Source organism: Agelaius tricolor, unplaced genomic scaffold (assembly GCF_023055355.1).
Source record: "Agelaius tricolor isolate 1412-34295 unplaced genomic scaffold, bAgeTri1.0.p SCAF_1, whole genome shotgun sequence".
NCBI classification, from domain to species: domain Eukaryota; kingdom Metazoa; phylum Chordata; class Aves; order Passeriformes; family Icteridae; genus Agelaius; species Agelaius tricolor.
In genome coordinates, this window is record NW_027269261.1 from 30,079,509 (window position 1) to 30,095,840 (window position 16,332).

Here is a 16,332-nt window from a genome sequence, read left to right on the forward strand (position 1 = left end):
TAAAAAAAACCCTCATATGCATGAGAAAATTCTTAGTATTGATCAATGAATTCCCTTTTTACAAACATTGTGTGGGTATGTTCATATGAGTTTTCTTTTAATGCAAAGTAAGAAGTTTGAGCATGTCAGCTCAAATTGACTAGGTTATAGAACCTTATTGCCTGCACTCTGCACTGGCAAGGCCAGGTTGGATGGGGCCCTGAGCATCCTGATCTAGTGGAAGATGTCTCTGCTCTTGGCTGGGGGTTTGGTACTTTGTCATCATCAAGGTCCCTTGCAATCCAAACTATTTTGTGATCCTTTGCTAAGTTTGGATGAGACATCATTCTCACTAAAGCACAGAGCCTCATTTTTCATCTATTGAAAGACTGAAAATTATGTTCATCACTATAAAATTATCAATTTCAAAATCTATCTAAGCTGTATATATATATGTATGCCATTTTGTCTATAGACTTTAAGAATTCACTAAAGATTGTAAAAGGGCTTGGGTCTGAGCCAAGGTCAACCTCCCAGGTTGAAGCTTTCATGTAGTATTAAAGCTATTCTTCATAATTTAAACCCTTTGCATCCTTTATCTTGTTTATGAAGATTTCAATTTACAGCGCAAAGGCTTTATAGTATGTTAACTATTTGAAAAATTTTGCTTTTCTTTTTATTTAATTCTGTACTATCAAACCTGCTATCAGCCTGATTTATTGCATTATAACATCATATTTCTATTGCCTCTAATGTGTTTTTCATTTTCCTATCTAATTTCCTTATCCTGAAAGTTAAATTAGGAAATCAAAAGAAAATATAGGAAAAAAAATACTTAGTTTAACAAAATAGTTATTGGAACATCTATCTAATAATTTTTTTAAAAATATATATTTAGAACCATTCATTTATTTTGCAGTTGATTTATTGTGTAGCTTTACATTTGCTTGCCCAGAAACAGACCTTTACCATTCTGTGATAGAATAATATTCTTACCATTTTTTCCCATATGATCTAGGACCATATCTACATTGAAAGATATGTGTAACCAGGTTTCTTGTCTATCCTATCCAGACACTTCTTGAAGTAGGAGAAAGGCAGTAATACTATTTCACTGCTGAGCTTGATGTAATAATCTGTGATAACAGGAAATTTATCTTGATCTCATCACAGCAGTAAAACAATTCCTGGTCCAAATTTGTTCCTCAGCAGGCTGACTTTGAAGGTAAATGAGTAGTGACTCCAATAATAGTTAATGTTCTACAGGTACAGCTGTAATTTATCTCTTTTTAGGTCATCCTGCACTGAATGTGCATGGTCTTTTCAGAAGAAACTGAGTGAACATAAAAAATCTTCAAAGATTTGGCATCCTTCCTGTACACTCTGCCTTTTCCCCACCATGTGTATTCTGAAACTCTTAACAGAAGCCTTTAATCGCAGTACAGACTCAAAGATTAACAAGGCCTAACACCCAGATTTGATTTCCATGTAGGTTTTTGGGCACCATTATACAATATTATCAGCTGACAATACTAAGTTGTAAAGAGTTTATTCCATAGAGTCATAGAATTGCTTGGGTTATGTAAGGGTCCTTAAGAATCATCTAGTTTCAAACCCCCTGCCATGGCCAGGAATGCCACTCACTAGACCAGGCTGCTCAAGGCCCTATCCAAGCTGGCCTTGACCACTTCCAGGGGTGGGGAATCCACAACCTCTCCAGCCAACCTGTTCCAGTGCCTCAGCACCCTCTGAGCAAAGAATCTGTTCCTAACATGTATTCTAAACGCACTGCCTTTCAGTTTAAAACCATTTATCCTGTCACTATCTGTCCATATAAAAAGTCCCTCTCCCTCCTTTTTATAAGCCTCTTTAGATAATGGAAGGACACAATGAGATCTCCCTGGATCCTTCTCTTCTCCATGCTGAGCAACCATAGCTGTCTTTGGCTGTGTCTGATTTAATGTTGAAAAGTACTTTTTCTGAACAGGTATGTCTTTAGCTGCTTGTTTGAATATTATATTTGAAATAATGTCACCAGTAAAATATTGTTGAACTTAAGATTTGATACCAGTGGTGACCTAATTAAGAACAGCTGCAATTAGACATGTGGATCATTGTTGTTTTGTATTGTGCTTTTTTCATTTTGTGTCAGAGTCTGGATTAGGCTGTACTTCTTGACAGCCACAGCAGAGAAATATGTAAATGCATGGTGTCCTAGTAATGCCCTAGCTTTCTCTGCTGGTTTTGGGTCACATAGCATTGAATTCTACATTAATTAAAAATTATACCAGTTTGCATGCTGTCAGATTTCTTTTTCTTGGATCCCAGAAGACTTCTTTTAGGAAGGACTGGATGGCAGGCAGGCTGCCTGGAAGCAGTGGAAGGCTGCCTGCTGCTGTCATTTTGTCAAGTCAGGTGGCAAAAAACAGTGAACAGACCAGAACTTGCTATCTTAGTGCAAGTGTTACACCATAAAAGGGGATAACTTCCTTTTTAATATCCATCCTCCATCACAGAGAGCTGTAATTTATAAATCCATAACCACATGAGGGAGAAGTGAGCAAAATAGTCTAGCATAGCAGCCATTGTTATTATTGCATGATAATATCTTTCCTGAATCAGAAACAGACATAACTAGCTATGAATTTAAATTATGTTTTAGATGATCATACCAGAAAACACAAAGATAAGTTATTGGCATAATAACCTGAGCATAACAAATGCTTCAACAATTTTGCTTTTAATATAATCATTTAGTTCATAATCATAAAGTATCTACTGCAGCTTTGTGTTAATAATTCATATCTTCTAGATATATAATTGTAGAACTACATGTAATCCTTCTTAGGAGTTGAGTCAATTGTTAATTAGTAGTTTCAGGATAAATCAGAGAATGAATGAGTCTATCAAAACAAGAAAAAATTCAGACTTCATCAGACAGTAGAGTGACAAATATTGTATTGTATTTTACTTTTAGTGCATTATATCACTTCTGTACAGAGAAGTCTTATTTTGGAATCAGTTTCTGATTTCAATGATGGCCACTTTCCTCTTAGGATAATTCTGTCAGCATAAAAGATGATATATGTATTATATAATTTTTTTACCCTGATAGATTTGTTTTTCTCCTGAAATATAAACAGTTTAGTTACCAGAAAACAGTGTGACTATTGTGACATTTAAAGAATGCAGTGAATCTTAGTAAGAGGTTCAATATGCTGATGTATTTGAGAGTGATTATTTTGCTCTTACAAAAGATTTTGTTAGGATAATGTTTTGACCAGTTTGAGCCCTTTCATTTTCTTTTCATTGAGAAGTTGTGAAGTTTTTTGAGAGTTTTGTGAAGAATTTACCTTCTGTGTATCCCATTCATGATTTAAGATCACTTTTGCTTTACACCATGAAAACACCTATATGAAAAAGTATTCTTGCTGAAAGGCTGACTAGCTGGCTTAGAAATGTAAGGTGAGAGATGGTATCTGTAAACAGATAATGCTTATGAATAGCATGAAAATAGTGAAGCTAAGACACATACTGCTCATTTCTGAATGCTAAATATTTCTGTCATGTATTAAGACATTTTAAAATATTTATCTTGTCTATTTATGTAATAATTTGGGGAAAATGCTTCCTTCTCTTGTTGAAAATCTTTCTATTGTCTAAAAACAGAAAGTTCCCTAATGCAAAAGGCTGACTGAGGTTTTCAATCAGTGGTTTTGCATCCTGTGTCTTTCACTTCAGAGAAAAGGCAGGTCTCAAACATTCAGAAAAATTATTTGCTTAGCAAACCCATATGTTTCTTGGAACATTTTCTGTGTCCAGTAGTGCTTTGGGACATCTGGGGGCAGTCTTGGCACTGTGTTCATGACAGATCTTTTGTTAACAAACACATGTAGTCATTTTATTGCTATCTGGCCAATAAAAGAGTTCACTGGTGCATTTAGGTCACTGCTCAGAATTACTGTTGATCTTTCTCATTAGTCAGAAAAGAAAGTATGTTCTACATTTTCTGTTAAAGGTCCAGGAAAAAGTATATGTCCCATTTGCTCTCCAGCTGAACTTCTACCAGCTCCTAGTAACATGTAGTGCATATTTCATTGCTACTGTTAAATCTTTGTAACAGCTATTTAAAACAAGATGTGATGTTTTGCTAATTTCTGAAGCATTAAATATTTTCTATAGTTCAGAGTGATTATAGTGTAGAGTGCATATTGCCAAGTTTAAGGACCAAGCAGGAAGTGTCAGACTTCACTGCTTGATTTACTTGTTTTAAAAAGTCTTCTAAATAAATTCAGCAAATATTAACAGACAGCAGAAGCTTTTGAACAATTTTATTCAACTTTACTTCTGATAAGCTTAACAAAGTTATTTTCTGGTATTTCAAGTTACCAGATAAAATGTGTATTGCTAGGGCTTCAATTTATGTCATAATTATGAATGGCTGTCAATGCCTATCAATGAGACATGTTTGTAGCATGTAGCTGTGAAAATTTTTTACTCTGTCATGTGCTGTTAGACATTTGGTATCTCTGTTGTCTTTTTAAATCACAGTTTTATTCCCTTTTTTAATCTTGTGACATGAACAAAAAATAAAAATTAAAACTCAAAGTAATTTCTAAAACAGAATTACCCTCCTTAAATATACACTCGCTGCAATAAATACCAAGCAGACTAACTCTCTGAATTTATAGGAAACTCAACTAGCTTCTGGGGCTTGCTCTTTTGTTTGTTTGGGTTTGTTTTTTTTTTTTTTTTCAACATCTATTCTTCTATCTTACTGCTTCCAAGAGCTTTATTTTGTTGGAATTCACTGTGAGTCCACTGTGACTTTTGCTTGAGCGAGAACTTTGAACTCACTGAGGTTAGTAAACAGCAAAAAAAGAACTGTGTTAAGAAGTTTAAGACTCCAGAAACATCTCTGTAAGGAGCAACAGATGACTATTCCTTGTGACAAAGAAATATAATTACATGTTATAGGATTTAAAGGGAGCTTCTGCAATTGATATTCAGTGATAAAACCCCGCGTGTTACAATTTTCGTCATCTTAACTAAGTGTTTAGAAATATGAACATAGGATTATTTTTATGAGATGAAACCCAGATTTTCCTCTTTGGAGCTTGGTCCCCATTTGCAACTTCAAAGGCAAATTGTGTAACTTGTAAGGATTTAATGAGAGTGAGGAGAAGATCATAGCAGTACTTTCACTAATTTTTCAGAGACACTGAACCTTATTTATATATTGAAAATGTTGTTATGTAAAAAAATTTAATTCTTCCATCAACAGCTTTTTCTTTCTTCACATTTATTTGGTTTTACAAAACATGTCTGTTTTTTCTAAAATTCTCATCATGTTGTTCTTTCCACTTCTCAAGTGGGAATCTCTTCTGATGTAGAACGTATGTTTGGAAGCTTGTTAAAGATGCTTTTGGCAGTTTTTACTGCCTTCCTCTTGAGTCTGTTTAGATGGGGAAACTTTCCAGTATTTTTATACTAGTTTACTGTTCTCTTATCCAGATTAGTCTGCTAAATGTAACCTAGTGCTCCTTGGAAGTTCTCTGCTATTTCAAATCTTTTTGGCTTTCTGTTTCATTAGCTATATTTTGGCTGTCTAAAAATACTATTGGATCCTTCAAACTAGCTCCTTAAAGTTTTTTGGGGTTTTTTTGATGGCTGAAGGTCTTCAACTCTTGATATTTAGGAGGTAAAATATGCTTCTGAAAGTTTCTGCATGTTTGAAGGGTGATCAAATCCTTTATATATTGACTGTCAGGTTTGGCAAATACCTCTGTAAAACTTCTTCCATATTGTTGTTGTTATGAACACCAGTCTTGAGAAGCTACAGTGCCTTTTAACAGAGCCACTACGTGCAAATTATGTATGCATATGGGTAATCAAAATACTACAAAGTTCTTCTATTAGCTTAAGCTCTAGATATTTCTGTACAGATGTTACTAATTCTGCTAAATAATAGTCTAGATTTTTGTCTCTTTTATTTGTGAATTTAACCTAAAAAAACCTTTTTTTCATTCTGTTCCTGGCAGAAACAGATATTTTCTTGAGACTCTAGTCTCAGCATATTTGAATATAAAACCAGAGTAGGAATTAGTGGAAATATCCTACAAATCTCTACCTTTTTTTCCTGATATTTGTACATTTAAGCAGGTTAAGTTTCATAGAAATGTTTCAGGCCAATTTCATGCTTCTGTTCCCGTACAATTTTTTCATTGAAGTTTTCTATGCCTCAGTAATAATTGACTCTTAAGTTTTGGATGCTTTTGTTGAAAAAATCATTGCACAGATCACTTACCTCTGATGCATCATCTTTTTTTCTCTTACACTTTTAACTCTGAAATACCTATTTAGTAACTATGCCTTTGATTCATTAATTTTCAGCCCTGCTATAAGTTCAGAAGGATACTTTCAAAAGAATAACATTATCTTCACAGGTTATATTTTATGTTTATTATACATTGTATATTTAGGTTAATTTGAGAAAAATTAGACCATTATAGACATCTGTGTGGAAGAAAAGAGTAACCACATAAATGAAAATAAGCTAACAGCTAGTGATGGAGTGATACTTGGTTTTCCATGCTTATACAGTAAGTTTGGTAGATTTTACTTCCAGGTCAGGTAGAATCTCTTACTAATTTTTATTGCAAGGCTGGTCTTACAAATCTTTGACTGAGGTGCTCTGCTGTAACCATCTACCAAGATATATTGAAAGCATATATTTGATATATTTGATCTTTTTGTTCATAGAGTCGGGTACCAACTGGTCTAAGACTTCCTTAAGTTAAGGCAATTTTGTCATTTGAAATGATCACACAGAGTTATACAAAGAGCTAAAGTTGTTCTTTGTAAACCTGTGCATATCAAAGATGCTTCACATGCAGATAATGATGCCATTTTCCTGTAGCAGAAGTTATATGACTGAAGAAATTATTTAACGTTTGCAAGCATTTAGCAGTAATTCCAGCTCTTCTTCAAATAACTTTTATCAGACTTGAATGCAGTGAGTGTTGGAGTTGGGCATGATAAAAGTCTGTCTATTTTTGTGTTCTATTACAGTGTGCTCATGTTTAATTTTCTCTCCCTTAACAGTTTCTTTGTTTTCCATTTTTCCTGGAAATATTCCTCCTAGAGGTGAGTAATTTGGTGATGATTGAGCAAAACATTTGGTGAAAGATTTTGTTGTTTATTTTTTTAATGATTCTATGCTAAATACTCGCACAAATAGCCCTATCAAACTGTGAGCTCCTTCCTGATTTTCAGCATACTTTTACTAAACCCTCATAAAAATAAAATTGAATTTCATCTTTTACTGCTTTCTAATCATCATTCTAATGTCCAAGAATTTTCTATAACCAGTATTCTTAATCTTTAATGTGTCTTGACTGTAATTATCTCAAGCCTTCTTAGTTTCGTCACCTCACAGCCCTTGAACTGCTGCTGCATGTTCATGCTACTTAACTTGCTTACGGTTGCTATCTTAGCTATTGTAATGTTTCTTGTAACCCTGTAATTCCTTAAAATAAAGATCATCTCAGAAACAGCATTTTGAAGTTCAGCTCTAGACAAAACTAACATAGACATGTAATCTTAAAATCTGGTGCTGTTAATATCAGATGCTGTGTTTGAAGGCTTCTGCAGTTTATTTTATTATGCATATTATAATGCCACTATTGCTTTCTGCTGCCATTTTAGGCTTTCTACTACCTAGGCATAAAAGCCTTTGAGAACATCAGTTTATTATGCTGGAAGTCACAATAAACTTTCCCAAAAATCTAAATGGAGAGATTAACTTCTTCCTTAATATTTGTTATGTATTTTAAGCACAAGTCTTATGAGGAACAGCTGAGGGATCTGAGGTTGTTTAGCCTGGAGAAAAGGAGGTTCAGGGTGGACCTTATTGCTCTCTACGACTACTTGAAAAGAGATTGCAATGAGGAGGGGTCAACCTCTTCTCCCAGGTAAAAAGTGACAGGATAAGAGGAAATGGCCTCAATGTTGTGCCAGGAGAGGTTTAGATTGGATATTAGGAAGAAATTTTACTCATAAAGCGTTGTCAAGCATAGGAGCAGGCTGGCGAGAGGAGTGGTGGAGTCACCATCCCTGGAAGTGTTAAAAAAAAGTGTGGATACAGCAGTTGGATATGGTTTAGCAGTGAATATGGTGGTGGTGCTGGGTTGACTGTTGGACTCGGAGATCTTGATCTTGGGCTTAGGTGACCTCAGAGATCTTTTCCAACATTAACAATTCTATGTATCTGTGATTTACACTCTATTTTAGGAAGACACTGGAAGGTTTTTTTCTTAGTCCTCAAAATAAATCAAACCAGTTTCTCCATATGTATGTCTCAATAATATAGGTAATACAAAGAGGGCATGTTCCTGTGTCACTGCCAAAATACACAGCTGCACCACCTCCTGGGCATAAAAGTGCTGGAAATACCTGCATCTCTTCCAAGGCCAGATAATTCACTGGAAGGGTAAAAACCCAGCATAAACTGCTGATTGATAAATTGTTGTTCAGTTTGGTTTCTTTCTTGAGATCTGTTACTTAGTGTTTAGATTAAGTGCAAAAGCACAAGATTTATTATTTCTTCCTGTTTTAACTTGCTATTATAATTCTGTATATGTATGTAACCTATTCTCTTCTGGTTTCTGATGTGTCATATGCATATTTAAAATGATAAGTATTTAGACATTTATAGCTCAGCCTTTTACATGTTTGTTTTCTGAGCACAACAACTTGGCCTGGTGATCAAAACATCCACATGGCTGAATGAGAATAACTTAGGGTAAATAATCTCCAGCTCTTGTGGGGAATCCCGAGTTTGGGCACATAGCCTGCAAAGCTAAGTTAGTGAGAAAAAGGAGAAGTACTTAGAAAGATAGGTCTAAGGCAGTCATGAGGTTCATTGTACCTTTGCATGACCAAGCAGGATTTATAGTTCGGGCATCTGTAAACAACTAATGGTGTTGATCTCTGTAGGCGTGTTGTTAGTTCCCTATGATGTCAGTTGGACCTAATCATATATCAAACACTCATGTAATGTTTCGACACTCTGTGAATTAGAACTTTAATCTATTTATCCTTACTGTTTGAAGAAGCAAGACTAAGTCCAGACAATTCTTTCCCATGTCTAACTTCCCTTGTAAATTGTTGCAGGTTGCTATCATGTGCTGCTCTTAGGTATAACTTTGAGTGATTTAATAGTAAATAAAACTGGATATAAAAATAAAGGTATTTTTCAAAGTTAAAAAAAGATTGCCTGGAATAGTTATATTTTGGAATGTGGCCTGTTTGATTTTGATTTTAAAATTTTGACAAATGCTTCTTTGAGATTGGGATATTAACATATCCACTTCAATCCACAAAATTATTATGCAGCATCATGGGAAAATGGGAAGAGCTACTCAGAATGAACATCACCATTCTTGAAGAGAAAGTTTACTTGAGATTTGTAATACAACTTTGAGGTATTTTAGACTCAAATAAATAGGCATGTTTTAATCTCTGACTGACAAATGAATAGAGCACTTTCCAAATAAATGATTTTGCTACAACCTTCCATGCGTTTGCTGCCCTAGGTTTGATTCCTGCAGTGTACTCTGCGTAGAGCTACAGATTTAAACTGGTTTGAAATTTAATATGGTACAAAAAGTATCTGCTTGTCTGTTAAACAGAAATGATCTCTGCATACATGTAATGGCGCAGCTCTACAATATTTCTCAAATTAAGCCTTTGGCCTAGACATGTCAGTCATTTGGGACCTGCCTTTTTAAGAAACCCTGCTAGAAGTTGCCTCTATTACAAAAGGGAAGATCTGTGGTCCGGCTATTGTTTCAAAAATGTCTTCACTGTTGGCATTCTCATGAGGTGCTCCAGAGTTTTCTTGTTTTGCACACTTAAAAGTCTGATTTTCTCCAGATTTTTAAAAAGAAGGAATAGATTGAAAGGTGCCAACCATGAGAGATGTACATTTTTATATTCCTATGGCTGAACTTGTTAACTGTAGCTCTTAATATTAAATCATTGAATTTATATTTAGGGGAAGAAAGCTTGGGTAAATTGAGTCATGTCTTGAACTTTTTCAGTAAAATAACTTTAATGCTGGGTTGAAAAATTCTATTATAATGTCTAAAACAGTGGAGAGGGACTCCAAAAAAAGGAAAAAATTGAAAAGATGATTGGTCTTTTATTCTGTCTTACACTCTCCTCCTGGACTTTTTTTATTCAAATGTCAGGAATCTTTTTGATCTGTTTAATGGAATAAATTAAGAGACCATGTGCTGGTTACAAATAGCAAATGTGTTTCTGAATACTACTTTTGTCTTTCTTGTGAAAATACTGTGACTGCCAGGAAACTGTAGTAGGAGTAGACAGTGGAAGCAATTGATACTACAATAGTTATTGTACCTCACACTTGACAGTCTGAACTCTGGGAGGGGAAAATTTATTTGGAAGGGGTAAAAAGGAATGGGCAGGTACGGATTGGAGTTCTCTTTTTTAAATAGGGTAGAAAGGAGCAAAAATATATGTGGCTTAGGATGTGTTCCTAATGAAGCTGTGAATAAGATCAGAAATGAGAGAGACTTGAATATTCAAGGGAAGGAAGAGCTAAGTTACTGGGAAATGAAAAGTGAACCCAAGAGAGTTATTGAATGGGAAATGGGCAGAAAGACAAGACAGTAATACATGTTTTGAAATTCATGTGCATTAAAATGGAAACAATAGTTGTGAAGTGGCTGCTTGTCATCCTTAATTTACCTGTAGCACCCAAGAACTGAAAGTTCAAAGACAGAGGCCTCAGAGGAGTCACATTTTAGATTTAATAGAGCTTCCTTAAATTACTAGTGCTGTAGGAAGAAGTACAGTTTTTAAAGTGAGGCATATATAATTGTGATCCCTTTGGTAAATTTGTTAGTCTTTAAGATGAAGAAGATTGGTCTGGAGTTAAAGCAACCAGATTAACAGCAGATTTTTTTTCTTTATTGATACTTTTAAACACTTGGTTTGGAAAAACTGTGTTGTTACAGTCAAAGACCTAATTTTGTCATAATAGGAATTATGCAGGGCAAGGTCTGTTAAAACACCTGTTAACAAAGTCCAAAAATATATGATTGACAGCCTGTTCAGCTCATCTGATGAGCATCATGTATTTCATGCTTTCCTGTTGCAGCAGCCCAAGTGTTTGTTATAGAGGCTTTCCCATTAAAATGTCCTTTTTATCTGCCTCTGAATGAGGCATTAAGAGTGTCAATGCCAAGAATAACAATGACTATGTTATGTCATGTTCCAATGAATAGTTTCTCTGCAGGCTTTTCATAAGTGACTCTTTACAGTGCATTTGCATGTGAGGCTGTACAGAGAGAGGAGAGGAAAAATAGCAAAATGGAAAAAATGCAATACTATCAGGTCATGCATGGATGAAGTAGTCAGTGTGTTTTTTGTTTGGAACCTGTTTGATACTATTTTTCCAGAGAAATGTAAAAATGAATTTATTATTACTGGACTGTAATGCTTTGAGTGGTTAAATATGTACTAGTGGTGTACAGTTCTGGGGCTAAATTGAGGTTTTGTGTGGCTGAATGGAATGCCCAGCTTGGTTGGATTGAAAAATGTCATAAGACTTTTTTTCCCCCAAACATTTCTGCCAAGTGCGTACAGGAAGTGGCTTTGGCAGTTGTATCCAAAGAAGTAACTTCATTTCCTGGAATCTGCTTTTTGCAAAATGTGGACTTTAGGAAAGAAAGTGTAAAGAGGGATGTTAAGTGGTAGAGGAAAGATCACCCTTAAAAGCCTCTGAGAAGAAGGTACAAATTATCAAATTCCATTTTTTTCTAGGTATAGTCACAACAGTGTTATATATTTTTTTTTGAAATTGATAGTTTATTTATATAGTAAAAATAATATTAAAAATCTATTGACCATAACTGCACATAATTATGAAACCATTATATTTATTATGGTCCGTTTAACCATGGTCTATTTTATGTCTGTTTGGTGTTTACTAGCAAGGCAGCTACAAAGTAGTTGAAATAGAAGAGAATGTGTTGTATGACCATTCATATTAAAAGGACCTGTGAGCAACCTGAGATTTTGTAAAACTTCTGCTTATTGTCATTAAAAAAAAAAAACTAAAAAGAGAACAGATGTTGCAGGTATAGTTCTCAGTTATAAAGAACACACGAGATTATGTAATATTAAGCATATTCTGCTAAAAATATGAACATGTTATCTGACTGGTTGGGTGCTTTTTTGCATGCTATTGTGAGTTCATCTTTTTCTAGTCTAACTTGCTGGATTTGAACTACAGTTTTTTTCCTCTGTTTTGTCTCAGGGTGTTTATTTGTTTTGTTGTTTTGGGGTGGGGTTTTTTTGGTTGGTTGGTTGAGGCATTTTGTTTTGTTTTTTTGGGTTTTTGGGGTTTTTTTGTGTTTTGGGGTTTTGGGTTTTTTTGCCAACTCTCTTAAAGTTACTAACCTTAATATTTCAATAATAGTGCCTGCATTCTAATGTACTGCTGGGTATCTGCCAATAATATAAACACAGATTTCATCATCCTAAACCCTTAATCTCAGGGTCAAATCATTGATATTTTTCAGATGCTTGAAAAGCGGTAATCAGAAGCTGTTTTGCATCAAATAATTTTTAAGGGTTGTTGCTAATGAGGGGCTATTTCAGAGTTACTAAGAGGGAAAAAGTACCTTGAGAAATGTAGTAGCAATGAGTTATACTGTGATGCGTCAGATAAGAACCTTGGACAAAATTTTAAAATTTCCATTTTCTTATAAATAATATTACAAAATCCTATACTCCAGACAGCAAAGTAAATACTTAAAAAAAAATCTTAATTTCAGAAAAAAAGCTTCAAGTTTCACAGCTAATCAAGAAATCAGAATATATAGCTTTAGTAATAGATGTAGTTACTTACTACAAAATGACAATATAAAAAACCAACTTTCTATAACTATTGTTCTATGTAGTCTTTATCCAGTCATTAAAGATTCTGCTAGTGGATGAAGAGACAGGAAAAAATGCTTTGGAAGCAATTCAGAACAATAATTAAAACATAAGTAAAGATAAGCAAACAAGTAAACCTTTCCCGAGTGGCACAAGCTGTTCTTGCTATGTCATAAACAGCACCTGCTGTACATTTTGGGCAAGTGAAAGCTTTACCTTTCCCTTTTCATATTTAGTTCTTTTTATATTTTATTCTTCATGCAATCATCTATTTTTTTTGCTTTTAAAAGTTCACTTTTTATTGCTTAAGCAGACAAGCTTCAGACAGTTGTTGTTAGCAGTTGTGCCCTTTGACTACTTGTGCCACTCTTTTTATTACAAAAGAAATTAAATTTCTTTGTAAGAATAATGTACAAGCTCCTGTTAACATTTGCCTTTGCATGTTTCTGATTTTTCACTGAATGCTTGTGATAAAGTGGATTGTCTAACAGAGGTTGTTAGCTGGCTTATTCTTGTTGTTTGTCATAAAACAACTCAGCTTTCCACTGCATTATAGAGGCAATACATTGCATTGAATAAGATCCTAGACTGAGATGCAGGCCATCTGGTTTTTATTTCAATCCTTATTATTTACTAAGTTTGTGAACTTGCACAAGTGACCTCATCTCTCTGAATCACTTTTTTCAACTGTGAAATACATTAAGAGTGGCTTATCTTCCTTGATCACTTTGAGATTTCATGTTCAAAGGCCATGTGTAAGAGCAAAACCTTGTTTTTCTAACATTGAGGAGCAGTTGCAATGATTTGTGAAAATAAGACAGTGAATTAGACGCAGAAACCAACATGAAATCTTGGCAGTCTTGACTCTTCATTTTTAGTCAGCATAACTATCCAATTTGTTTGGGAAGCTTTGCTGAAACTCTAGACTATGCTGGCTACTGAAAATTCCATACAAGCATGGGCAAACGTATGGTATGTTTGATATTTATTATAAATTCTGAGAGTAAGCTACTTGCAAAGCTGTCTCTACTTGCTCAGTAAAAGAGAGAAAAGCACTCAGAGTGGGCTAAAAAAGTTGTGTTAAAATTATTGAATATTTTTATTATTAATTTTTTCTTCTGCAATACCTCCCTACTATGATCAGCACTTCTTATTTATGCCATTTACATCCAGCTATAATTCTGGGGAGAAATAATTCTAAATATTTCAGAAATTTCCTTTAATCTTTAAGTGTACAGAGAGAGACTGACATCAGTTTGAATAATGACCAGTGGTTGGAAACAGAAGAATGTCTTAGCTTTGTATCAGAACCGTTAAAAAAACCTTGAATTAGGGAATACTAGAAGAAAAGGAGTTCTGGGAATATATCCTTTGGATTTCCAGCAGGTTTATTTAATTAACTAAAGCCTGATACAAGAGCTCATGGCTCTGATACAGCACATTTAATGTTGTAGTAAGGTTGAATGACAAGGAATGTCCATAATTCATTGTCCCCTTTTGATGTTCAGGAAAACAAGCAGTTTAAAGCCATCAAATAAACATAGTGTACTTGGCTTTCAGGAAGAATTATGCTATTTTTCTTGTGATAGTCACTTATTTCAACAGATTTTCAAGGGGCAAAGCTGCTTTTAATTCTATGTCCTGACATAAGCAGATTTAGAGCTACAGAGGTTATTGGTTCAAAAATTGCCTTTTGATCCTTTGTTGCAAGTTAATTATATAGTTCACTTGGTTACAAATTTTGGTTAAAAAGGAATTGAAAGAAGTTTCTTTTCACAGTGGAAATCGTGCCAATATGAAATGGAATTTGATTCAAATACTTTATATTACATTATTGGGTTTTTCATTTAGTTTTGTTTTTTTGGTAAGAGAAGTTCCCTCAAATAGCTTCCAAGACCATTGAATTTTCACCAGAAAAACTCTGTGGTATCATGAGCCAGAGAGACAATAGGGTATTCTTGCCTCTGTGACCAATCAATTTTGCCTTTAATATCTCTGGTACAAGAATGTCATCACTTTTGATTAAAATGAGAGTTTTTTGAGTCACAGAAATAAAAGTCAATAATTATAATTCAGAAGAACCCAGATTAGTTTATTTTTAGTTATGATTCTTCTCAATTTTAATACAATAGACATGTTAGGCATCGTAACAAAGTTTTACTTTTCTCTATTTATTTACTGTGGATGATAGGCAGAATAAATAAAGCTGAGAATAAATTAGTGCGAGCAGTTCTCTGAAGAGAACATATTTAGGTTATGTCAAAAGTTATTGTGCAATTGTATATGTGTTGTATAAAAGAAAAATAATTTGTATTTTGAATAATGAAGACGTCCTTCTAGTTTCAGGGGGTTGGGGAGGGCAGTTTCACTTGTTTATTCTCAGGAGCAAGAAAGGCTCTATGTCTCTCTGCTTATCCATATGTTTATTGTGTACATATGTTGGCTGTCTCTTCAATTGCCATGAATGTACTTGGGGGAAAAATATCTGCACCTGTTTGTTTGCAGGATCAGGAGTTTAGCTTCTAAATTAATTCGCTTTCCATTATCACTGTTGAGGATGGAAAAAAATGTGTAATCATGTAGTGCAAATATAATAAACTATATCTAATAGTAAGGGATTTGGAATCACTATAATTTTTCAAAGGCTCATGGAATATATATATTTCTATAACTAGGAACCCACCAATGAGACAAAAAGTGGTCAAGAAATTGCTTAAGATGCATGAAGAGATTTCTGAAAGACAAATATTTTGTGAATTATTATAAGCAAGTAAATGTTGCAAAATTGTAGGTTTATTTTACCACACTCCAGTATCACATCTGACTTTTATATCATGGGGAATGGTTGCTGTACATAGAGACAAGGAATTATTATTTTGGTGAATGTGGTTATTTGTTGTTATGGGAGCAGGACTTATTTTAATGGGATAGGCCACACTAACCCACAACTACAGGGAAAAGGCAGTTCCTGCCTTTAGGGACAATTTAAGATGGAAGCTTCATCCAAAATTTGAATTTACTTTAGCATGATGAGGTTTCAGGGATTGAATTTGGAGTTAATATGTGCACTTCTGCTTCAAAACTATATTTGTAAACCCTGACCCAGTTATTTCTGATGTTTACTCTGAAGACAAAAAATAACATGAATAGCACAGATCTTTTGGTTAACTTAGTGGCAATTTTGAGGTATTAACTATCTCTGGTTATTCATTCTCCCTTTTTTATGATATAAATTCATTCTCTGCAGCAGACCTGCCCTCGATGAAGCTATCTTAATCCCTTCAGTGACCCAATATGGTGGGATTTTACCTTGAAAGTATGCGAGAGTAGGAATTAATTGTCCAGTAATTTTACAGCGCTCATAGTTTTATGACTTTAAGT

At 34.3% G+C, this 16,332-nt stretch overlaps 1 protein-coding gene across 6 annotated transcripts in view; it reads left to right on the forward strand.

Annotated features, from left to right (window-relative positions):
- The window catches only part of KIF6 (kinesin family member 6), a 160,356-nt gene that overhangs the window by 66,608 nt on the left and 77,416 nt on the right, over positions 1 to 16,332 (forward strand). For 5 of the 6 annotated variants that reach the window (XR_011679349.1, XM_071428240.1, XM_071428261.1 and 2 more), the window contains exon 14: positions 7,084 to 7,125. The exons of the other annotated variant lie outside the window; for it this stretch is intronic. Coding sequence is in view for 4 of the 5 variants with exons in the window: in XM_071428240.1 (XP_071284341.1) it covers positions 7,084 to 7,125 (42 nt within the window). In the remaining variant the exon portion in view is untranslated. The remainder of the gene's footprint in view (positions 1 to 7,083; positions 7,126 to 16,332) is intronic. 6 annotated transcript variants of the gene reach the window in all.